At 39.0% G+C, this 26827-nt stretch overlaps 1 protein-coding gene across 1 annotated transcript; it reads left to right on the top strand.

Moving 5' to 3' along the window:
* The first annotated feature begins 1773 nt into the window (after window positions 1-1773).
* Window positions 1774-26827, top strand: atp8b3 (ATPase phospholipid transporting 8B3). Its single transcript, XM_084722951.1, has 28 exons — window positions 1774-1850; window positions 2755-2819; window positions 3914-4005; window positions 4155-4268; window positions 8048-8146; window positions 8732-8793; window positions 11124-11196; window positions 11390-11460; window positions 12736-12827; window positions 12958-13116; window positions 15057-15145; window positions 15238-15431; window positions 16110-16318; window positions 17399-17430; window positions 18106-18262; window positions 18628-18816; window positions 18980-19092; window positions 20187-20354; window positions 20683-20794; window positions 20907-20982; window positions 21065-21188; window positions 21959-22145; window positions 22267-22490; window positions 22580-22663; window positions 22764-22988; window positions 24307-24445; window positions 24693-24823; window positions 26420-26827. Exons 1-28 carry the CDS (start codon window positions 1825-1827, stop codon window positions 26657-26659), a joined length of 3546 nt encoding a protein of 1181 aa, XP_084579077.1. The 5' UTR covers window positions 1774-1824; the 3' UTR covers window positions 26660-26827.

Here is a 26827-nt window from a genome sequence, read left to right as displayed (position 1 = left end):
ATGCTCTTTTTTGAGAACATATGAATGAAAAACTACTGTCAGTTTTAAGTGAATAGTTTCAATTATTTGATGTTGACTTGTATGAGGTGCTTATCAATCCTGAATTATCTACAGTAGATGGCGTGTGACATGCCCTCAGTTTTTTGATAAGTATATAGGAGCACTAGCACTGAAGCTAAGCAGTGAACTGCCGTGGACAGCAGCAAAACATATTTTAGCCATTTAAGAATGGTCAACCTAAACTTATCAATGTCACCTTAACAGTACGTTATATTTACAGTCTTTTTACCACTTCATTTTGGCATCAGACATCCTTTTCTGACGGGAAACTGCTGTTATACAAGTCATATATCTCTCTTCAACCTAACCAAACTCCATAGGAAAAAACAGTTATTTTAACTTGCAGAACACAGGAGAAAATCTCTAAATGTAGTGATACTGGGGGCATGCCAATTGTAACACACTGACTATCATTAATTACCTCGTACGGTCCCACTTCAGAAAATCTGAACTGTCCCTTTAAACCTTTGATTAAATGTTTCATTTTAACCTGAAAGTATTGACCTGACTTTCTGAAGACTAAAGGCACATATCCTACAAATGAAAGCAAAAGAAAAAAAGCCCATACCTTAAAGCAAATATCATTTTTTAAATGTTTTTGTAATTAACTCAGAGATATTTGCTCATTCACAAGGCAGCCATTCAGCCACTGCAACAACTAAGCATACAAAACAACTAAGTTCATATTATATTATGCAAACCTACACTAGACTTGAGGCAAGACTTATTCAATCCATGTTGTATAGGTTTGTGCACATTTAAGTCAGATATGATTTATATTTAAAGTATAATAATAATGTATCAGTAGAGGGATCAGTAAATGTGAACTGGAGTTTGGTGTTTGTCATGCATGCTGAGTCTGAATCCAAGCTTTTACTGCTTTCACAAATCCTGTAAACCAATACTCCCACTGTTGTGTGGTGCAAAGCGACATTACCATACTTTTACAAAGACTTGCTGGGAAATTGAAGCTATTTAGGTTAGTTTAAAAAAAAAGGTTCACCCAGTATGTTCATATGTCTAGAACCCTAGTTTGTGGTAGTTTCCTTTCAAAGACTAAAATGTTTTTGTTTTTACAGTTTAAAAGCTGCAGAAAATGAGTTAAACAAAGCAGTGATTTGATATGGTTGAGCCTCAGTGCCCCTCCTCCATCCCTTTTTCTCTCTTCAGGTGAGGTGCACAGGGACAACAGTCTGTGACACCGGAGCCTTCACCTGGGAGCAGCAGGAAGGCGGGGCCGGGAACAGGTTGCGGCAGGATACGCAGAAAGAGGGGAGAGAGGGGTATGGATGAAACAGGTGAGTGTTATGAAAAGCAGCTAAAGAATGGTTATGAAAACAATCATGTAAATCTTTAGCCGCAGTCAGTGGGGCTTTGTGATTGATGGCTCAGCTGTGTCACCTGGTTGTACAGTGCCCAAAGACAGTGCTGGCAAACAATGTAGGTAAATGCATGACTTTTTGTTGTTGTGTGGGTTGTTTATGCTGCTGCTCATGATTTCTCTTTACAATAATTTTAAATGGACATCTTCACAAACAGGATTAATTAATAGTCTGTGCAGAATGTCCTCTTTGCCTTCACTCTGTGTTCATTAATTTGTTGACAAATGCGCTGTATGTACTAATTACTCAGCAACAGGTAAAATATAGTGTGACGGTCATTAATTATAGTTGTTGTGCTTATGAATCTGTACATTAATGTTTGCAGGTTTGATGCAGATGTTTGGATCTGAGCGGCTTCGGTTCTCTCTCACCAGGATTGCTCATGCAGATTCCAGTGGAGACAGAAGAGTTGGTATATTTTTCAGCATTGCATTATGTAGAAAACAAGCCTAGGTTTGTTTTAAATTCACTTTGGTTACATTTTCTACATATAATCAAGTGGTGAACAGGGGTTTGGTAAGGTTGTAGCGCTACAATGTGTAGGTGTGTGGTGTACATTGAGCTGTGTTGTGGTGTCGGTAAGCATGACAACAGCAGTGTAATGAGTTACAAGACTGATCAATGAATCTTAAAGTGTGTGGTGGGAAGTTAACTAATAATGCATACATCTTTTACTCTTTAGTAAATAATTATTTTGTGTCTGAAATCTACCAGCAACCTTCTCCTCCTTCTTCCTTTTAACCAGTTATTGCACCTATTCACTGCAGGTTTGCCTGAGGAAATGTAAACACGGGCTTGTTTTATCTGATTTCAAGGAGAATTCAACCTGGTAGAACGTGTTAAGAATAACTATTTAGAAACAGCCAGTCTTCTCACAGATGGTCTCATACATTTGCTGATTTAGGTCATGTAGAAACATCAGTATTAAATGAAGACTGGTTCAGGTGCCTCTGTTATCCTGTTACAGTCTTTTAGGTATTTGCTAATAAGCATGTTATGACAAAAGTTGTTTGAACTCAATCAGGTCTTGTCATTTTGCCTCACTCATATTTTTGAACTGCAACATAAGTATTTACTCAAAAGAGTATGCTTACATTTTAACATTTGGTCTTAAGTTGTATTGCAAAATTAGCCATAAATTTTACTGAATGGTGCAATTTAAAAATCTTGAAAGTCTGACATTTAACTTGCTGATAAATGTAGACACTCTGTCATACTTTACCAGCATTTGGCTGGTGGCTGCTGCCAATTTCCCACCCTGTTTGAGGGGGGACAAAAGAAGCTATTTCACTCTGTTGTCTCCCTTGTGTAGCATAACCGGAGTCTACAAACGTCTGAGTCTCAGCAGCATCATGGCCAAGGAAAGTGTTGAATCTGGTACGTCTTTTTGATCTCCATCCTTTTATTTTCCCTTTTCTTCATCTGCTTTCCTCTGTTTCTTTATCACACTGTCTTTTCTGAGATGCATTCAGATTTCACATTTCAAAAGTCTTAAGAATTTCAAGCAGGGTTAAGTATTGAACAATACTGAGATTAGTGATGTCAATATTTCCCATTGTTGCCCGTGTTCATAACTGATTTATACCTGTCCCCTGGTGTGGTGCGACGCACAAAGGGTCCAGCTCTGTCCACAATCAACCAGAAACTGTGTTTTACATGAGACATGCAGTTGGATGCATCACAGTGAATGTGCAAAAGGAAATTAATGATCCTTAAATGTATATGATATGACAGTCCTCAAAAAACTCTGAGGTGCCAATTTGGCTGTCACAAATATTTTGAAAGAAAACAAGATGAATTCCTATTTTAAGTGATATTTAAGTAATTTTCTTTTGGATTTCTATTAATCATTGGCAACAGCTAAATGGATATAATATACTAATTTAGTGGTGTTGATTCAAATTGTTATCTTTGGAAGCAAAAAAGTGGTATGAGGGTATAAGTAAGAAACATCTTTGAACCCCCAACTGGATCTCTTAGGACTATGATACGATACGATATAGTTTATTGTCCCCATGGGGAAATTTGTTTTGGACTCGAATGCTGCACACAACATGCCTCCACAGTGTGATAAAACAACTTTCTACATGTTATACATGACACTTTTTATGAGTAATGAACATCCTTCAGATTTTCTGTTGTAATTTGTGTGAGGTTCACCCCTTTTTCCTCACAAATCCCTTTACATTAGTCTACTTGTCATTTATTGTAAGATCATATTTAGGCAATTTTCAAAACGTTCCCTTAATACAATTCATACAAAACCAGTTTTGCCTTCTTTGAATGATGCAAGAATCCCTTTCAGATATGGTTGACAGCAGTACACACCATATACACTTGTATATTAATACACATAAACAGTAACACACACACACACATCCATCTCTTGTTGCAGATGTAAATGATACATTAAATCATTGTGTATAAATGGTCTCTGAGAGCTAAGAGTCGGCCTAATGTGTGTCTGACAGGCCTCACATGGGAGGTGAGGGCAAACAACCGCCACTTCCATACACACAAACAGAAGAAATCCTTTCTGTGCTTCCACTGGGGGCAATACGCGGTGAGTCATTCGTGCACGTGCTTCCTTCCCTCCACACCTAACCTGACACCTGTTGGCACACTGATGCATTGAGACACAGGTTGCTGCGTTCACATGTATGTCTCCCTTGTGCCTCTCTCTCTCTGTTTCTCTCTCATGTCTGTTGCCAGGACAATTTGGTGCGCAGCTACAAGTACTCCCCTCTGACTTTCCTGCCCCTGACGCTGTTTGAACAGTTCCAACGAGTGGCCAATCTCTATTTCCTCCTCATGGTGGTGTTGCAGGTCAGAAGAAGGCTCTGCTGGTCTTTCTCACTCTGTTCTCTCATTCTTTCAGTCAAGAAAATCAGACTAGGTTTTGATTTCTTTTAATGTTTCAGCTTTTGTCCTTACTGTGTCATGTTTACAGTATCCAAAGAGGTATAATTGTATGGATTATGAGAAAAAATATGATGCTCTTGAATGTGCAGACAACTTGAAGTCATGGTAATGATGCTGATATCTTCTTGAAACTGTTATTTTACATGAAATGTACTTAATATAATGGTAGCCAGGAGCTGTTGAGATATGAATTATAAATATACATTTTTTACTGTTTATATAGAAGGGTTGAAAAGCAAAAACTACAGATCAGGATGAAATTATTAGCCCTCCTTGATGCTAATAGTCAGTTGTGTATTTTGAAAAAAACTTTAAATTTCACTGGGGGACTAGGGTTGGAGCTGTGGTATTGAGGTCCCGCCCATACAACCAGCCGACTCAACCACAAGTCGGGCTAAGCGTTCAATTACAGTGTGAAACCCCTTTTTATAAAACTTAACTTATCATAAACATGGACACTTGAGCACACGTAAGTTTGATTAAAAACTACCTAAATTGACACAAACTATTTTTGTGAAAAAATACTGTGACGCGTACTTTGATGTTTTAGTTTGGTCCACGTTCTATCTAGTGAAGTGACCTATACTATGCTGTAGCCAGCCACCAGAGGGAGATCCAGATGTTTTGTCTTCACTTTTGCAAAGATGTCATGTTGTCCATCTGTATATACACTGTCTGAACAAAAAAAAGTCACACACTGTAATATTTTGTTGGACTGCCTGTACTTTGATTACGGCATGCATTCGCCATGGCATCGTTTCAGTAACCTTATGTGATGTCACAACATTTATTTCTGTCCAGAGCTGCATTCATTTTTTGCCAAGCTCTTTTATTGACGATGGGAGAGTCAGACGGCTGCGTAAAGTCTTCTCCAGCACATCCCAAAGATGCTCATTGGTGTTAAGGTCTGGACTCTGTGGTGGCCAATCCATGTGGGAAAATGATGTCTCATGCTCCCTGACCCACTCTTTCACTATTTGAGCCTGATGTCATCTTGGAATATGCCCGTGCCATCAGGGAAGAAAAAAACTGATGGAAAAACCTGCTCATTCAGTATATTCAGGTAGTGAGCTGACCTTTTTGGACACATAACATTGCTGAACTTCGACCTGAGCAACTGAAGCAACCACAGATCATAACACTGCCCCTACAGGCTTGTACGGCAGGCACTAGGCCTCTCTTCTTACCCTGATGCACCTATCACTCTGGAAGAGGGTAAATCTGGACTCAGTAGACCACATGACATTTTTCCATTGCTCCAGAGTCCAATCTTTATGCTCCCTAGCAAACTGAAGGCTTTTTTTTTAGATTAGCCTTACTGATAAGTGGTTTTCTTAAGGCTACCCAGCTGTTTAATCCCAATCCCTTGACTTCTCTTTGCATTGTGCTTGTGGAAATGCTCTTACTTTCACTATTAAACATAGCTGTGAGTTCTACTGTTGATTTTTTTATGATTTGTTTTCAACAAACGTTTAACTGATCTCCAATCATGATCATTCAAGGGTTTTTTTTTCTGAGCACATTTCTTCCTCCTTCTATTGGAGGAAAGGTTAAGTTGCATGAGCTCAGTTGTTTTGGTGTTAAATGATTTGTAAATGCTCTTGAGACGGGTGATCATGAGGTTGATAACAGTCAGGATTCTAAAACCAAGTAGGGCAAATTCAAAGATTAATCAAACCAGTGCCCCTAACTATTCTTTCGATCCATCATGAGAGTCAGGGGGCTGGGAGTGTTGCAGGAAACACAGTTTGTATAAGCTGATTGTAGTGTGTTGGTCTGGTTTCTGATGAATTGAGACGGGCACTCTGATCATAGGTGGAGTTAAATTTGCTGTGCTGTGTGAAATGAGTCCGCATACATAACAGTTTGTCGGGTTTGGGCTATTATCAGCTTCCATTTTTTCCTGTTCGAGGGCTGTGGTCCATGTACTTCAGGTGTCTTCCCTTTTTGATATGAAGAAAGGTCTCATTTTTGGTGTCGGCAGGTCTCTTTGTTTGTAATGTATATCCCACTGAGGCTTTTTGCCTGCTCCACTAATGACTGCTGGTGTTTACTTTCTGCTTCTGGGCCTCTTGGGCCTGTGTAGTTCCTCTGTTCCTCTAGCGTCTGTGGCTCTTGAACATCTTCTTCTGGGCTTGAGCCTGCAGTGCCCCTCTTTTCAATGTCTGCTTCTGGACTTGAGCCTGTGATGCTTCAGGGGAGTAGGTTCTTCCCAGGGATGCAGTGGACGTTCTGTGGCTCTGTAAGCAATGAGGAAAAGGACCCACAGGGTGGAGGGGGTTCTTGCCGGCTTTGGTTGGTGCATGGTGGAGGAGGCATCTTCTCACAGTGGGGTACGTGGACCCAAATGAACTGAAGACAGAGTCAGATTCTAAGGCAGTGAAGGAGAGTCTCCATAGACTGGGTCACGGCACCATATTGTTGAAGAAAAATTAATCCCAGTCTTGTTCTGAGTTTGCTGTACTGGCGTGTTTAATAAAGTGTGCTGGCACAATGGTGAACTTGACAGACGGAGCAAATTTGAGTCAGTGAGTTGACCCAGAGAAAAGGAAGTCAGATGCTTTTATAGATTGAACCAGGGCTGTGATTGGGCAGTAGGTAACTAGCAGTGATCAAAGGATGGGTAAGCAGTGATCAGACTGAATGAAATTGCAAATGAAACAAAAGGAAGGGAGGAAAGGAGGGAAGAGGGAGGGCATCTACATCTACACAGCGTGGGGGGAATACAGCTTGGTACATGATAATCAAGTTGACAAATCAGCAGGGGGCTGGAGGTAGCTGGGAGTAACCCCTGGACGTCACTTAATTAAGAGTCTGGTCAGCACTACCACAAATGACTACAAATGTATATTCTACTTTATGGTTCACCACTATCCTTCCAGGTTTTAATAATGCACTGGACAGTTCTTAACCCAGTTTTAGTAGTTTCAGTAATCTCCTTAGTTGTTTTCTTTGCTTGATACAGGCCAATAATTTGACCCTTCTGAAATAGAGTAACATCTTTTTTCATGACCATAGGATACGTCTTCTGACCTGATTGTTTAAGAGAAGCTACTCACTGCATCAGTTAGGATTAAATAACTTGTTGACAACTGACACATATTAATCAAACTGTCTCTACATGAGTGTTTTGTGTTGACATTAGGGGTATCACAATTAGAAATCAAAAAATAATCTAAATGAACTGAATCAAAAAATAATCAAAATCAAAAGCAGAATGTCTCACAGTTTTTCTTTTTGTTTTGTTCCTTTGCCATCTTCTTGCATGCCCCATGTGTGTCCATAGGGAAATAAACAACACCAATCCAATTCTTTGAATGAGTCTTTTTAAAGGAGAATTTGAAAATGTAAATTTAATTTTAAATGAACAAATCTTTTTTGAGTTTGAATACATCTAAATACCTTTCTAAATTATTTCTCTTGTGTTGTTCATTCACATAACTAGTAAAAAATATTCACATAATTAGTTTTTTAAAAAAAAGGCTACATCAGTACTTCAGTACATCTCTATTTATAATGGATCCTCACCTCAGAGACAAAATTGAGAACCACAGGTTTAGTCTATATTTTTCAGTCGTATTTAGGATTTTGAGGCATTTGTGCATGCGCTTTATACAGTATGTCTGACAGTTTTCTTTTCCTTTTCTGTGTATCCATACTTGTCATGTATCCATGGATTCCAGTGTGTCCCTGCCATCTCATCTATACCCTGGTACATCACTATCATCCCGCTGTTCACCGTACTTTCTGTCAGAGGGCTCAAAGACCTCGCCAACGACATGGTGAGACCACCAGTCACTCCATAGTCCCCCCTCACACTCAGCTGGAAGCTCACATACAAATGCATGAGCTTCCATACAAATATATGGCTGGCCTCACGCGTTGCATTTATGCACCTGACACTTAAGCATGCGCACACTCCTTTTTCCCCTTCATTGTCCTCATTGACTCCTTGTCCTCTCTGCACTGACAAAACCAGTCATCCCAGTAGCATTAATTTTCCCTCCTATCATTAAAGCTTTCCCTTTTAAATGCAGGCGTGGTGTTTTGCATGGAGAATTCTCTGGTTAAGTGCATCACTGAGTTACGGTCGTTAACAGCTCTGGGTGAAACGCTTGCTTGACCCCTCTCTATTGACTAATCATTTAGTGGAGGGTGTAAATCTCCTAGCTGGTGTCACTGTAGAGCCTCGTAATGGCGTTTCTCCTTTCTTCGTTCTCCCGTTCAACCTTTCATGGCCACCCTCACTCCCTCTCGCACGCTCCCTGTCCATCACTCTTTTTTCCCCTCCTTGTCACGCTTCTCTAATCCATCTCTTTTCTCCTCCTCCTCTTGGTCTCTTTTTTTGGTTCGTCTTTCTGGCCCAGACGAGGAGACGCAGCGACTCTCAGATTAACTCCCGACCCTGTGATGTGCTCATCTCCCAGAGGTGAGGACAAAGACAACGGGTTATTCTCTCAGGATTCAGTTTCCAGTTCTGGGTTGAAACAGCCCTCTAATGAAGCTCTAATGAAGTGTGAATGTGTGAATCCCTCTTTGGTCCCTTCGTGCATTAGAGCAGCACGAAAACACAGTGTGGCCTACATGTGTGGCCTATGACCAGCCTCGTGATGGCATCTTCTCCTGTCTTCAGAGACAGTCTGTTTCCGAGACCGTTACATTCCAGCTGATATGCTTTTCCCTGAGGATGAATAGACTACTTTAAGAAATAACCTTCAAAGTGTGGAAACTGCATGAGAAATGCTGAAAAAAAGAATAATAGCGCATTGTTTTTTTTAGCAGTGATGGACATAACTTTAGCTGCTAACAAACAATGACATAATTCTTTATTAATTGTTAGTAATGATATAATCATGTTTTTTTATCATTGGTTTGTGTAATATAAAATTATTAATTTAGAAATTATATATTGTATAATCACTGATAAGACAATCAAAATGACATTCTTATTATAGGTGGAATCAGTAGGATTTTTTCAAGCTGTTTGTAAACACATCAGAAAGACTCTGAAACCGTTGGTCCTCTGCAGTGGTCGCTGGTTCGATTCCTGCCTGTGGCCCATTTACTGCATGTCATTCCCCCTCTCTCTACCTCCTTTTCTGTCATATCTTCAGCTGTCCCTATACAAATAAAGGCAAAAGCCCAAAAAAATAATCTTAAGAAAAAAAAAAAAAGACAGACACGAGGACATCACATGCCAGTGTTATGGGTTGGTAAAATGTCTGTGCATAGCAAAATAAAAAAGTTAAAAAAAAAAAAAAAAAAGGAGACAGGCAGAGGGCAGACACACCCACCACTACACACTGATAGTGGTGATGATTAAAAAGGAATTATACAGTGTTTTTAAAGACAAAATTTCATATTATGCCTTTGGATTAGTAAACTAACAGTTTATTGTTGCACACATTATAACATTTAGCATATTATATGTAGTATTTGTTAATGATTACCAAATGATTTTTAAACCTTCATGACAGAGAAAGATGGACCACATATTTATTTATTCTAGATATTAGATTAGATTTTATATACATTGTTTATGGTAAATGATTTGTTTGTAAACCATCCATAAACACACTATTTGAATAGCTATTACAAAGTTGCAGCTGATGAATACTTTATGTACTTATGTATGTAAACTATGTATATACGCAACGTTGCTTTGCTTTGCATTGCGTTGGGCTGCATTACGCTACATTATATTAATTAATATACTTATTTTAACCTAAAGCATGATCTTTTCGTAAACCTATCTTAGTGATTTTTGCTAGTTTGACTGCAGAGCCCTACATGTGCAAAACTGACACTGGAGGGGTACCTACTGCCTCATAATTTGAATCGTAGAGGGCCACTGACCAATATAAGATCATATTTGATAAGTTAGGAGTGAGAAGGTGTTGTGTATAAACATTAGCTGAATGGTCATTATAAAATCTGTACTAATGTTTATGATACTAAATGATTAATAAACCCTGAATAATGCATCTGTAAACAACATTTGGCTGGCAATTATAAAGTTGCAACTGATATTGATAAAACTTCACTTAATTGCTCAATAAATGTTTTTCAAGTATATTTAAACATTATTTGAATGTTTGTTAACAGTAAAATAACTATAAACTGTTTAATTAAAAATGTAATGATTTGTTTAACATTTTTTAATGATGATTGTTATAAAGTGTTGCCAGTATTTCTAAGCAAGTGTTGCTGAACTTATCCTGGTTGAAAATATAGGCTTGCTCCACACAAGCATTAGAGAACATTGATAACATACATGTAGTTCTGTACAATCATTTTGTGAAATTTCAGTCCTGTATTTTAAAAATTGATTCTGGATTTTCTTGACATTTGTATTACTGAATGCATTTTTAATATGAAAGCACTGCATTTTTTATTTATTTAACCAGGAAGTCCCTTGCCAAGAAATTCCTTTTTCTGAGGGAGACTTGGCCAAGACAGTAGACCAGTTACAGTTTAAATAGAAATAAAAACATGACAGATAGGAAATAAAAACATCAAGCACACAATGAAGATACTTAATCCAGCTCAAGTATAGCATTTGCATTTGTCAGTTACATGGACTTTTAACATGGCTTTAAATTTTTCCAAGGGACTAGATTATCAAGATGTACTTTTATTCCAAGTACAGGGTGCAAATATTTAGGCGTTTTGTGGCCAGCAATTAATTGAACTTTCAGCACATGAAAGCCATTGATTATTTTCCTCCATTTCTATCTCCTTGTTCATCTTCTGTCTCAGTTTCAGCACAGCACAGTGGAAGGATCTGTTTGTCGGAGATGTGCTGCGGATCCGCAAAGACCAAGTCATCCCTGTGAGATTTTCAAGTCGTAATTGCATTAATTAGTTTACCAACGCTAAAGGGAAGTATTTTCATAGAGCAAGGCGTTCCAGCATGTCAGCATGCAGCTCAAGTTTGACATATTTGAATAAAAGCTCTGTAGCTTTGTTTTTCCTGTAACTTTCTACTGAGCCTTCACACTTTTAAATTTTGTATTTTCTCTCAGGCTGACCTTCTCCTCCTGTGTAGTTCAGAGCCTCACAGTTTGTGTTATGTGGAAACAGCAGATATTGATGGGTAAGAAACAGTCAGTCTCATTGTGCTGAATAATAAACAATGAAAATGAAAATGTTTGTCATTTAAGATTTTCAGTGTCGGGGAAACTATTTTCAAACAGTCATTTACAAAACTATTATATACTTAATAATCACAACTAGCTAAATTACATCTTAACTACTCTCAAAACATTTAGCTCATCAAAACTAATACTACTTTAAAAAAGTAGTTCAACTACATTTTTGTTTGGAGATGGGATTCTCATATTTTAACAAGGAGGTACAACTGAAGTGACACTGTGTAAAGTGTAGGTGTGTTTGGTTTAGGGACCAGGGCAAGCCAATCCTCACTTGTTGTGTGTTGTGTTTTAAGGAGAGCAGACCAGTTGTCGAAGTGGGATCAGGAAAATGCTGTACTTCTCGAGAAATCCATAGTATTCAGACATCTTGGTTGCAAAACACATGATCTTAATCATGAGCTGTGTCTTTGTGCCATACTGTATGGCAAATAAAATGCAATGAGAATACCATAAATTTGTAATTTGTAATTAACTATCTAAACTACATGACCCAAATAGTTACACTACTATCCAGTTACCACAGTTGCCCTGACACTGATTATATAATTTGTAGTAGAAATGGTGTGTTTCATGCAAAATATTAAAACAAGTAAAAACAGTGACCAAAGAAGTACCACAACATAAAAATATGAATGTGTTATAAGATATATAAGAGTGGAAGTAATAGCAGGAATATAATTCATAAGTTTTAAGATGTGATTTTAAAGGTGATATTAATTTTAGAGGCCCGAGCTCTTTGGGCATTTCTGTAGCATAGGGCCTTTATTGCAGAAACTTGGTCACCATTAAACGTCTAAAATCATTAAATAACTCTGGAACAGTCAGAGCTGCCCTGTCTGCAGGGTTTTGTAGCACACAGAAGGGTAAAAGTTGTGCTATACATTTTGGGTCAGATACGGGATCTGTGAAAGAATGGCATCAGTTTGTGGACTGTGATTTTGTCTTTTTGTTATCAGATTAAAACCAGTTAGAGATTTGAAAGTTCTTTGCAGTTTATTGCAGAGGAAAGTCCTTTTAATCGTTCTATACATTACAGAAAAAAAAAGATACAGTTCATTTCTCTGCACTGCTAAAAAAATATGGAAATCTCCTCAAGCAAATAAATTAATATTGCATAACTCTTTCTACACCAACTGCACACTGCCTTGACGTCTCATTATTATTTCTGATGAATGGATCAACTGTTTGGTGTTGATATGTGGTTTTTTTTCATACAGAGAGACTAACCTCAAGTACCGGCAGGCGCTCAGTGCTACACACAACGAGCTGACCTCTCACCCCTCAGAGGAAGCGCTTGCTGCCTTTGATGGTGAATAAATGTTTTTTAAATGCAAATTCAGCTCATTTTAAAGTAGAGCAAAAAATACATGAGGAGACTTTTAACAGAATTGCATATTTGTCCTTTTAAGCAAGAGAAAATATAACCTTTCATTCCACAGGTGTGGTGCTCTGTGAGGAGCCCAACAATCGTCTGTACACCTTCAGAGGCCAGCTGCACTGGAGAGGAGAGTGTTTCCTGCTGGACAATGAGCACATCCTCCTGAGGGGAACAGTCCTACGCAACACAGAGTTCGCCTACGGCTTGACCATATACACTGGTACATGTAGAGGAATTTATTCAGTTTTGAAAAAAGGATATCAGCATTGATTTCTACGGAATTTCTATGCCGATAAGGTGTTAAGGGTAAGGTGAGGGGTAGGATGATACTGTTTTTGTTCATAAAATGGGTTTTAGGCACTGTAAAACTGGCCCGTTGAGTCTAAAAGTGAAACAGAGGCAAACAGGTTGAGAAGCACCTGTGATACACAAAATAGAAAAGTATGGAATTTGATTGTCATCATTTCCAAGTCTGGATGAACATGAAAAAAGGATAAGAGCATGGAGAAATGATTGTGTTTTCAGACTCTTGCCCCTATTCTACTCTCTAAAATGTAAAATTTAGGATTTCTTGAAATAAATCATACAAGCAGAATGCAACTGAGCACACACCCCTACACAAAACTGCCTCCACACAGTACAACAGCTCCACCCCAAGTGCCGTACAACTACCAAATCCAGACATCTGCCGCCAAATTAGTTTGAAAGAAAATGCAAATAATCAAAGATTAAGCTTGTCTGAACATTTATGAGTGAGGCAGTAATGTAGTTATCAGAAAAGTAAATGGACCATATAAGGAAACCAAACCTTCATGGCTACGTTCATCATCGTTTCCATGGACACAAAGTAAACAAAGCTGCACAAACGTGTTGTGAAAACTAATTTTCAACTAGTTTTTGGATCTCACTAATAAAACAGATTAAACAACAGTAATATAGTAGTATTTAGTAAATATGGTAATGGAAAATAATATGTATTTAGGTAGCACTGATTAGTTTACTTTCACTCTGGGCCGAGATGTTTGACAGTGGAACATCTGGCTTGCTTCCAAATATAAAGTCAGACTTGCTAATGACTCCAAATTGGAAAAGAAAGCTAGATGCAAACTTTGTATAAAATTGTTCAACATGGGGGAGGAGCAGGTACCCTACAGTACCTAGCTTTAAAACAATTTATTATATAATAAACATGTAGCTGTTTGTTCTCAGATGTCAAATTCGGTCTGAAACATCAAACGAGAAGTCTGGACATTTGATTCTGGAAAAGTATGACATTTTGAAATGGAAAATGTGTATAAACCCTGGATCTATGCCCTGTGGAGGTGGATGATAACAAAGATAAAACAGTTGCAAAATCTTTTTGTGTCCACCACATATCCTCATTTCCCCTTCTACTGTGTCCTCCGCTTGTTTCAATGATAAATTTTATTAAGTGGAATACATTATACTGCTAATTATGGACGGTACTTAAGTCGTGCAGCTGTGTCTTAAATGTGGGTCTTTTACCGTCTGGCTCCTCCTGTCTGTTAAGTGATCATTGATTGGATATTACTGGACCAGGCAGGCGGAGGTGTCATGGGTCTCACTGCTGTGACCCTTTCACTTCTGGTAAAGCAGATCAATCGATCAAATTCTTCCAGAGATGGGTTTTATACCGTTCATCAGAGCCTGTCTATCGGTGTGAACTCAGTTCAGCCCGATTATAACTCCAGCCCCCCTGACACGCACTTGACACAGCCTACTTTGAATTAAACACAATCAAGGTTGACATATTGTTGCAGTAAGTTGGAATTAGTTTCTATCCATAACCAGTTTGAAAATTTAGCCCTAGACACAGTGTTTGTCATTTTTACACATGCAGCTGAGTTCACCGTCCTTCAGCACTCTATGTGAGAATGAGACAACATCACTGGAAAACATAATGTGATACTTTATTGATCCCTGCGAGGGAAATTCTCTCTTCCCACTGACCTCTTGGCAGCTGGGTCAGACACCCCCGGAACTGGTTGGGATTCAGCATCTTGCTCAAGGGCACGTCAGCAGATACTCACTGACACGAGGGCTTGAACTTTCACCCTCTGGCTGCAGGATGGACTCCCAACTTCGCTCAGCCAGGCCGCCACAGCGATAGCATTTAATAGTTGTCTGTTCTGTAACCAGGCGCGGACAGTAAGATCCTGAGGAACTGCGGGAAACTGAGAGTGAAGACGACTCAGACAGAGAAAGTTTTCAACAGAGTTGTGATCGGGGTGAGTGGGGTAAAGGGCAGGGGGATGACAAGTGTGAAGCATCTTGTGGAGTTATTATAAACTATGTTTGTCTGTGTTCTCGATCTCTATAGATAGTCCTGTCTGTTCTCCTGGCTGCTCTGCTTCTTGGTATTGGTAGCGGCGTGTTTTCGAGTTGGGTCATGAGCCACCCAGGGTTCCTATCTCCTCTCGTGGTCAACGGTAACCCTGTCTACACAGGGTTCCTCATCATCTGGAGCTACATCATCCTGCTCAGCCCAGCCATGCCCATCGCTCTCTACATCACGTTAGTTTTGTCCGGAGTTATGGTAGTTTTGAATTTTTCACTAGTTTTTAGACCCTATTCATCTGATTTCTGATCAGAAATATATTGGACCCCAAATTCAAAGGGATTACTGTGACACATTAATTATTTCGTATTTATTTTCTTTTTTGTGCTTTTATTTGATAATACAGCTGAAGGGAGACAGAGAAGAGATGACACATTAAAAAACTACCAGGGCACCCCAAACACATCGATGAATTTAGTCACTTGATGTCAGAGAAACTCTTTCTCTGAACTGGACAATCACTGTTTTTACTTCGGTTCATATCTTAAAACTTAAAACGGTCATTTATTTCATCACTGGGCTGATATACAGTCAGATGATCACTGGTAAATGTATTTTTGCATCAGTGTGAGGCAAAGAAGAACAATTTCTAGACTGTTACAACTGTCAGTAATGTTCAATCATACATGGCCATTAATGTAAACAGAAAATACAATCTAGAATAATATCTAGTTTTTATTTTTATTTCAGTTAAGAAAAGTGTTATTTTACACCTCGCTTTAGTTTTTAGCTTTAGTTAATTATAATAACCCTGGTTGTATCTACAACACTATGCTCATATGAGGGAAGGAAAGAAGGTGGAAATATACTTGTTGTTATGTGTATGCCACGTCAGTGTTTGTGTGTGTCCACAGGTTTGAGATGATTCACACAGTCCACAGCCTGTTTATTGGCTGGGATATGGCGATGTATTGGCATCAGGCAGACAGACCGGCCCAGGCCAGGAATACTTCGCTGAGTGAGGAGCTCGGCCAAGTGGGATACCTGCTGAGTGACAAAACTGGGACACTAACCCAGAACCGTCTGCTCTTCAGACAATGCTGCATCGCTGGGGAGATCTATGGTAACAATAACCTCAAACCATCTCGTGATTTGACACATGGTAAACTAATTTTCCAAATAAAAAAATCTTTGTGATATTTTAATTGTCTTTCTTAGAAGAAAACAACAACCAGCATTTCTCATTATTAGAAAGAAAAAAAGGATCTATCTGGTGCCACACTGTGCAGGTAGCTGGAAATTAATGTTCTAGTCATTCCAACAAATCACATTGCCTTTTTGTCCTGCTCTTAAATGCATCTTTGCAGGACATTAAGCTGTTTTAATTGTTGTAAATGAGCTCTGTTTATGTACAAGTATCCAATCTGACAAGCTTGCTGACAAGTGTGTCAGTGTGAAACTTAAATGCAAGATAGATATTTAAACAGGAAGTAATCTTGGTAACTACCGAGGTAAGACAACTTTCATCCTTTAATTAGAAACTCATTAAGAACAGCCTGTTAATGGTCGGCCATTATTAATCACATAGCCTTAAACAATTTTGTAGAAAAAATATTAAAATATCAACAGACAGTATATAATTGCTGAATAGATTGAAATCTTGAAAAGTGAAGCAAGGAGTGATGGCAGCGAGACACTTTTCATATGTGTGTTCATCCAGGAGAACTTGTTTGGGACTTGATTGTCCAGCAATTCAGCCTGTGTCCAAAGACGTGTCAAGTTACAGGACTGAATCCTGTTAAATCAACGCAGTAATTTGCTTCCTGTAATATTAATTTACGTAACACGGTTTGATATTCACAAGAGAGCAACATTCCCTCTCTGGATTACAGTGGAACAAAGATCCCTCTGGGGACGTGACTTCACGTGAACCTTGGATGAGGCAACAGGAGACACTTAACATGCTCATATCCGACAGCCACCAGTCCATCTACTCATAAATATTTAACACTGGCTCTGCCCACTGAAGACAAGCTGTAACAGAAACCTTGTCAAGATCACATCAACCATATGTTGAATGTCTGAGTCACTTCCTGGTTCAGCCCACGTTTGTCTTTTTTTTTCTTTCTTTCTTCATGGTCTGTATCTCAATTTCAATTCTTTTAGCAAGTCATTAAATGTAATAATGTCTCTATCTTCACAGGCGATGCTTCAGTCAGGGCAGAGGACACAGAGGTACAATATATTTTCTCTCAAATCTTCATCTTTGAACTGCTCTTTGTTCTTTCTTAACCTTGTCTGTGTATATTTCCAAACTAATTCAACAGTGTTTACTAAACATCCAACAGGATAAATATTTTCTTGTCCATGTGCCTCTGTTTTTATGTCCCAATTTCTGCTGCATTCAGCATTAGACTCTATACATGTTAGCCACAGTTGCAACAGACCTATTCAGCTGGCAAACCATGGGTAAAATCTAACCCTCTGATTATTTATAAACATGAAAAATGTATATCATAGTGATTTATTTAAATAATCTGCTAACATTCTATGTTTGTCATCTGCTATGTCTATTATTAAGCACAGAGATTTTTAAGGGAGGGAATTCAGGAGAATCAAACTGAATGCAACATGATTTTTAAGTTGTTTATTTAAACAATAAGATGCTTTTGTCTAGGATTCTGTCTTTTTTATACATCATGCTTCTTTTTCAATTGTGAAAAAAACACACATTTAAATTCCTAACTTTACAGACATAGGAAGTATAAAGTTCCGGTGGCTTGGAATTTTTTTCACATCTGGCCTTTCTAAAGGAATTATTCAGTAATAATTCAGTATTCTAGTAATTCTTGTATAATGGTAACATTCGGCGGGATATCTTCCTACTATTCCTTTCCTGTTTGTGTGCAGCCCATGGACTTGAGCTGGAATCGGTTCTCCTGCGGTGGTCTGTTCATGTCGGTGCCACGCCTGGTGGAGAAGCTCAGAGGACAGCAGTGTCCAGTCAGCACACAGTTCCTCACAGCGCTGTCTCTATGTCACACCGTCATGGCAGAGTGGAACGAAGGTTGCGTCTTTGTGTGTGTTTGTGTTGCATCTTTGTGATTCAAAGTAGTTCCATTTTGATTTAGACCTAATAAAACTGCTAAGTCTCAGGTTATTTTTAAGAAAACACTGGTTTAGTTCTTCATGAAATTTGGCGGTGCTAAAATTAAAGGTTATATAACCTGTATATGTAATTTCAGCCACTTTCTGTCACATGTTAACTAAACTTGAAAGGATGATGCACTTTTCTCGGTTATCGCCCAAGACCTATATCACTTGTCTAACTCTGATATAATAATATGGATAAAGTTACTTACTGGCACAATTGGCTGTTCCCAGAGGATGACATGTTTACCTCCACTTTGTGTGTTGACCGCATTCCTCCAGAGGCTCCAGTTTACCAGGCTGCGTCCCCAGATGAGGAAGCTCTAGTTGGTGCAGCCAGGGAACTGGGCTGGGTCTTTCTTTACAGGACAAGAGACTTCATCGTTGTCTCCGAGCTGGGTGTCACGCGCCAGTATCAGCTGCTCGCTCTGCTCGATTTTACCAGCCAGAGAAGGCGCATGTCTGTACTGGGTGAGAGTAGCCATCAAAATACACATTAACAACATATCTTCAGTCTAATTATCTCTTGTAATCTTTTACAGTCACCTCACTCTTTTTCTCTTATGTCAAGTCCTCCCATGTCAGCTTCTTTTCTGGATAAATTATCTATACTGGTTTTGTTTTTTTCTCTCAGTGCGGGAGCCGGAGGGTGGGTTAAAGCTGTACTGTAAAGGGGCAGACATAGTGATCATGGAGAGACTGCAGAAGGACTGTACATATCAGGAAAGGACGGAAGCAGCCTTGGAGGTGAACTGGAGTGTCTACTGAACCATTATTGTGCGCTGTTGTTGAGCATTTCTGTATTCATTTCTGTATTGCACAGTTCAAAATCACACACAGTTTACTTACTCTTTTGCTCTCTTTAGGGTTGTGATAAACTAACAAGGTTAAGAGCTGTATTTAGATGATCCATAGTGTATAGTCTACAGCCCGTGGCACAAGTGCAGTTAGGGCATGTCCAAGTCCACTTTGCTATTTAAATGATGCATAATCTGGGCACTAAGTAAGGCACAAAGGTTCTTAACACAAAGTCTCTTAACTAATTCTAGCTGAGTTTTGGTCATAACATGAATGAAACCAGGGGTATTGCTATTGGGATGGCAATTTCAGCAAGTTGAAGCGGTGAACTAAGAGAGACACTGTGTGAGCATTTATGCATGAGGCACAGCAGTTTTACTGCTCTGCCATTACAGCACACATGGAAACATTACTATGTTAATTACTAAAAGCAGCCTCCCTAATCATTAAATACATCTTTAAAGAAAACACACACTTAAGTACGACACAGTCACTCAAAAAGCTTGCTCTGCTTGGCATTTAAGAGATGATTGAATGATTAGAGAGGCTGCTTTTAATCATTTTAAACGTTTCCATGCACACAGTAGTGTTACTGCAGTAAACATTGTCAATATTAAAGCAGTAAAACTGCAAACTATAGATATAAACAGACCAAAAATTGATAGGATTTTATCCCCTTGGGATCATAAACATCTAAACGAAATTTAATGGAAAGCATCCGTATACGTATTGTATGGACTTTAAGAACACCTTTGTATATATTCCATCAATGTTATCAATTGTCTGTCTTATCATCAGAGATTTTACACACTGTCTTGAGCATCTCAGTGCAGTTATGGACCAGTTGAAAGTTCTTGATCAATGATCAATAGAGTCTTCAAGAAAGGCCCGCAATCTCCCACTGAAGTCCTGCTGAGATAGTTGAAGCATGCCTGAAGTGTTTATCTCATGTTTTCTTTGTCAATTCTTCACTTCTGCCTGAACGATCACTCAGTAAATAATGTGCAGCCTATCAAATAATGTGTTAACTTATCTTCTGCCAGCTGTTTGCTCAGGCCTGTCTGAGGACTTTGTGTGTTGCGGTTCGATCTGTTCCTGAGGCATCATGGGAGCAGTGGAGTAAAACTCTGGCCCAGTCTGCTGCCATGGCGACCTGCGATCGCGATGCAGCACTGGAAGAGTTATATGATCAGATGGAGAGAGAGCTGCAGGTGGGCTCTTCTTCATTGTAATTTTTACATATTTATTGCCTGTCCTCCATATACACTGGTATACCTGATAATTGACAGAGATAACTCTTCAAATAAAGATTGTGTTAAGTTGTTTTTGCCCTTTACCTTTCCCTCAATGAATTATATTCATATTTGTGGAGCACAAAGTAGTTCTTTAAGAAAAAATACTTTTAATCCTATGCTTTTATGAGGTTAAACATCATTAATATCACCTCTTTGTCTGCTTGTTACAGTCATGCTACTATCTAATAAAGCGGGAATTTCATAGCAGTGATAAAAAATAATGTTTAAATTTCATGTTTTTTAGCTTCTGGGGGTGACAGCAATAGAGGACCGGCTTCAGGAGGGCGTTCCTGAGACTATTTCTCTGCTTCAGCAGGCTGGGCTTAAAGTATGGGTACTGACAGGGGACAAAAAAGGTATTGTGACTGTAGCACGAGGTGAGGATGGCACCAGTTTAAATGCTGCGCTCTAGCTACATGAAAATAAAGTCTCAGTGTGTTTTCTGTTCATTATTCTTTGTCCTTGCAGAGACGGCAGTGAATATTGGATATTCTTGCAAACTACTGGATCCTGATACCAGATTACTGGAATGGCAGGAGCTGAGGTTAGCAATGATAAAAATACACAAACACACATATGCACACACTCACACCATGTCATTGATCTTTGTGTGTTTTCCCCTGCAGACAGATACTCCAGTCCCCAGACCCAGGGGTCAGTTTCTTTAAGGAAAGACAAACAGAGGTGTGGGCTGTAGACAAGAAGAGTGCTGGAGCAAAGACCGCTGTGGTCCTAACTGGACCTGAGCTGGTAAACACTGTACATACAGGGAGCTTATGTAGTTTACACATGACTCCTGATCATGAAACACTGTGGCTGAGTGGCTCAATGTCCGTTTACATTGTAATTGGGTGTCACTTAGTTTTAGACATGAATCAGTTTTTCTTAAAGCAACATTGTGTAAGATTCAGTGTTTTTTTTTTTTTTTGGTGATTGGTCACCCCCAGTTTCAAAGAGCAATTCACTTGTACACTGCTGTGAATATGGACAGCTCTATACTATCATAAGAAATGTAACACACATCCACCTGGCATGTGTGTTACATTTCTTATGATCTGAAACTATTGCAACGACACAAGACGTAACAAGCCAGCTAAGAGTACATGCTAGTCCAACAGCAAAATGGCCAGCTCGTCGTTGGTCTTGTAGCCTTTTATTTTACAAAGCTTTCTTCAACTAAAAGCCAGTCTGACATTTACTTCTGTCCAACGGCCTCTTGCTCGGACACTTACTTTTTCTTTTCATAGCAATTTTCTGTGGGGTTTTCACTACAAACGATCCTCTTTATATTACACATAATCATCTGACCAATTTTTACTGTAATCATATTGATTATAGCAGCTTTAAAAATATATACTGGTGCAACTAAAATGCCTTAAATAAGATTACTGCCATGAGGTGTCAAAGCTGTCAAACAGAGACTTTCTGCCACCCCTAAGCAAAGGTTCATGAGAGGGTACTATGGGGCATTTTATATGAATATAACCTAGACTGAGTTGTTTGATGGTGTTGTAATCCAGGCAGAGTTTGACCAGAGGCCAGAATGGGGCGCAGAGTTCGTGAGGCTGGCAGAACAGTGTCAGTCTGTGTTGTGCTGTCGTGTAACACCCGGACAGAAGGCTGACATCGTCACATTGGTCAGGAAACACACCAGCTCAGTCACTATGTCGATCGGGGATGGTGCTAACGATGTAAACATGATTAAGAGTAAGTCAAGTTTAATGAAAAGATGGCAAACACAATGTTTGTTTGTATTTCTAAAAACCTTAATGTTTTTTTAATTTTCTTCTTCTTTTTCCTTCCCTTCTCTATCCTTCCTCAACACCAGCGGCTCATGTCGGTGTTGGAATAGCGGGAGTGGAGGGAGGTCAGGCAGTGCAGAATGCAGACTTTGCATTTTCCCAGTTCAGATTTCTGCAGAGGCTGCTGCTGGTCCATGGGCGCTGGTCCTACAGACGTATTTCCCTCTTCTTGCGCTACTTTCTGTTTAAGACCTGCAGCTTTGCTCTTGTGCACATATGGTTTGGTTTCTTCAATGGCTTCAGTGCTCAGGTTAGATATACATGAATTAAATTCACTTACATTTGTACGCCATGAACTGAGGTTAAACATTTATTGCACTGTCTATTCCTGTCTCGCAGTCTCTGTATGAGACATGGTTCATCGCTCTCTACACTGTCTTCTACACAGCGACCCCAATTATGCTTGTGGCCTTCTTTGAACAGGTGAGACAGTTTTTTTTTGCCACTTGGCATCAGTTCATTTTCACAGTAAGATACTTAAATTTTGAGTCATAATTCTTCATCTTGCCTCTCTGTGCTGTAGGACGTGAGTGCAGAAGGCAGCCTGAGATGGCCGGAGCTGTACAAGGCTGGACAGAGACAGGAGTTGTCTAGCCCACTCATGCTGCTCTTGTCACTCCTGTATGCTGTCTATGCATCGCTTGTTCTCTTCTTTATCCCGTATGGAGTCTTCTACAACACAGCCTTTGACTTCCAGACCATGGCAGTCACTGTCGCTATGGCGGCCACGTTCACTGCCACCATTGAGGTCAGGATCACAAGTCACAAGTCAAAAATAAATATAAAATGAATACAAGAGAAATGTTACCAATTATTATTATTACCTAATCAGAAAGTATTGCACCTTCTATGAAATGATCATGAACTATTGGTGTCATATGGTATTACAGTACACGTTACAACTGTACATTTGACAGAACTATTACTCCCAATTACTTCAAAATCTAGCAAAAAACAAGATGAGCTTGTGTAACTATATACACCAAAGTATTAACTCTACCTTTTATCATATTTAGGGAAAAGTACAGCTGCAGTAGCCAAGAATTAAGCAAATTATAATGAATGAGTAAATAATTTATTAAATTGATTAGTTCTCAGGTTGGACTATTAAGAAAGTTCATCTGTATTTATGAAGTATTGGATGATTAAAACAAAAGTGTTCGCAGCCTGGCTTGGTAACCTGGACCATAAATACTGGAGCAAGCTGGTGTAATTCATGTGGCGGCCAGTCAACCAGTTAGAAGGCCAGTTGCAGACTCTTTATAATCAGAGGGCAAGGAGGTTCTGTGTATCACAGAGGAACCTTCATATCTCCTGCTCTTTTATTTTGAAAGGGTGTCAGATGGGCCAGAGACTATTTTATACCTTAGTGGATGATAAAGTTCTTTTCTTTTTTTGTCCGTTCTGCTCTGCTCTGTTCTTCTCTGCTGTGTTCTACTCTATTCTTGTCTGTTCTGTCCTCATTTGTTCTACTCTTTTCTTGTCTGCACTATTTTATTCTATTCCTGTCTCTTCTTTTTAGTTTTTTTTTTCATTCTGTCATTCTGTCAGGTTTGTTTTGGTTCTATATTATTCTATTCTGCTTTGTTCTCTTCTACTATACTCTGTTCTATTCTATTTCATCATTGTCGACGCTATCCTTGTTTGTTCTGTTCTTTTCTTGTCTGTACTATTTTATTATATTCCTGTCTGTTCTGTTCAGTTGTATTCCATTCTGTCAATGCTATTCTGTTTGGTTTTGTTTGATTCTATTCTTATTCTCTCTGCTTATCCTTTTTTGTTCTGTTCTTTCCGTTCTATTCGGTTTAAATGAGTTCTATTCAGTTGTGTTCTGTTGAGCTCTGTGCTTTTCCGTTCTCTTTTCTATTATTGTCTTTCCTGTTCTGTTCTATCATTAAACTTGTGTTCTATTCTCTTTACCATTGTATTTATAGCACAGAAATGTTTGAATGAAATATTAAGTTTTGTTGTTTTGTCATTTTTATATCCATTTTTTACTGATAGTAGTATTATATATCCACATGTACATTTGTACTCTGATTATAGTGTTTCTGTTGGTCTTTCAGATTGTGTTGGTGACCAGATACTGGACGAAGTTCAGCGTAGCAGCTGTGATTGTGTCTTTGCTGTTGTTCTTCATCTGTACTAGAATCACCCACAGCGGCCGCCTGTTTCAGAGAGCACCCAGCGACTATATCTTTATTGGTATACTTTATTCGTATACTACTCATCTCAGTGTTACTTGAGCCATGTTGCTTCTGGCTGAGTCCATTTCAACATCCATTACTGCAGGAACTGCTGGATATGATTCACATGGAGACAAATAATATCAAAACAACAGCAGATAACAACATACAACAAGACGATGCGTGCATTTTAATGATTAATGCTGTGTTTTTTTGTCATCATGCCTGTGGACAGGTTTGATTGCTCTGTGTGTGTTTTCCATCAGGTACGTCTGATAAGGCCTTTGTGGATCCAGTTGTGTGGCTCACAGCTCTGCTTACTTCCTGGACGGCTGTTCTTCCCTCTGTGACTGCCCATGCTGTCAATGTCATCCTCACCTACCATGACAAACACAAGGTGAGACGTCTGAATGAAAAAGTAAAAGATAATTAAGACAGTAAGAGAAAGCGGTGCAGTATCAATTTACAAAGGAATAGGTCAAAACTAAAACTGAAAATAAAACATTTTGCACTCGCCTTAATGTCAGTAAAATAAGATATCTGCTCAAATTTTTGGGACAACAAGGCACACAGAAAGTTAGCTTCTGTACATCCATCTCAACCAAACTATTGAAGACTTATAGATCCTAAAATGCCTCCAAACAGCCTACAGCCGTCTCACTCAGGTATTTTGGAGAAAAATCCACCCCTTACATAATATGTGTAGTATTTTTGTCAGTGATATTCCAGCTGTGTTCATCCTACTGGGTTCTGACAGGAAAATGTACTCACAGCTATTGACAGTTTATGTTCATGTCCGCCAGGCGTCTATCTACAGCTTATCTCCTATACTACTGGATCCATCATCCTAATGTTTTTGTGCACATTTATGACTGTATGTTCAAGGAACTTTCATGAAAGTCGTGATTCAAAATTTTTTAAAATGTTGTAAACCTATTTCATTGACTGCTTTGTTTTATACTGACTAATGCGTTCTCACTCCACTTAACCAGCCGGTAGGGGCAGCAAGTCATCAACAGCTGCTAAGCTACAAAAATACTTACCTACTGCCTGTTGTAGAGTTTGGCCTTAGTCATGGCTCAAAAATTGACATCTATTGAGAAGTTTCTTTTCATCTTAAACCGGAGCATCTGCAGGTCAGTTCGATCCACTAAAGTTAGGCACAGTACGGGACTAATAAATCCCTGCCATCTTGTCTGTGCCTCATTGGTGACTCCTGTATGTCACCAAAGAAGTTGCACTGATGTCCCTGCTATGCATCTGCACAGCCGCTGTATTGAATCATTGAAGGTTTGCTGGTAAACAAGTGAGAGATGCAGACTTCACTGCTAAATAGACGGTATCTCACCTCATTCTGAACTGATATTTATGAAATTTGGTTTGTTATAAACATGAGAAATTGAATGTGACAGTGGTTACTTATTGGTCTTAAATTCAGTTACTAGAGGTGGACCTAACAAACTCCATGCCAAAACATTAACCATCTGAATAGCCACAGCTTCCGCTGGTACATTCATTTAATATTATATAATATTGTCTTTAAGCCACCTGGCTGCTTTTAATTGTTGTTGTTCTAAATAAGAGAGTTTAAATTGTGAAGTTTGGAGTTATTGTCCTGTTTATTGTTTCCTTATTACATTTAATAAGCCACAATGCTCACTTACAACACCATTACATTATTCTATGCCTCTTAAAGAAAACTGTACTGCACAGACATCTAGAAAAAGAAAACTTGTACTATACTTTACAAACAAATATATTCAAATCTCTGCTGGTTGCATCTGGCAGTTATGGTGGCATTGCTGTAGGTGCTTCTCCAACTCGTCTAGGTTTTGAGGCTAAACTTGTGTGCCAACCCTATTTTTTTTTTTTTTTTAATCTGAGATGCGATGAGTTGTTTCCCATTCACCAAGTTACTCATGTTTCTCAAAAAACAAAAGCAGTTTTAACAGTAAATGGTCACTGACGTCACTCTCACCTGGTTGTGATATAGGTCCACAGTGTATCCCAACAGCCGGTGGAGTTGAAGTCACAGTTCAGAAGAGGAACATCTCTTCGCCGTTCCTCTTACGCCCTCTCTCAGGGAGCCGGGCCTGGACGCCTCATCAATTCAGGGACCTGCATCCGTAGCACAGCACCAACGGTGGATGAGAAGGTGAACACAAGTAACAACCCCACAGACTCAGACCAAATTCACATCAGGGACAACAGTGATACACCAAATGGCATATGAATAAGGACTGGTTCAGGTTTTGATATGGGAAAACATGTTATCATATACATTGTTATTGCAACAGATCTGAAAAAATTATTCATTATATGTATGTACCTCAAACAACCACTACTTCGTAGAGCCTGCACTTATCTTTGAATAGCTATTTTTCAATAAATTAAATTATAT

Source organism: Lutjanus erythropterus, chromosome 7, assembly GCF_056507025.1.
Source record: "Lutjanus erythropterus isolate fLutEry1 chromosome 7, fLutEry1.hap2, whole genome shotgun sequence".
NCBI lineage: Eukaryota > Metazoa > Chordata > Actinopteri > Lutjaniformes > Lutjanidae > Lutjanus > Lutjanus erythropterus.
The sequence above is the reverse complement of the archived record's forward strand: the minus strand, read 5'-3'. Positions and strand labels throughout refer to the sequence as shown.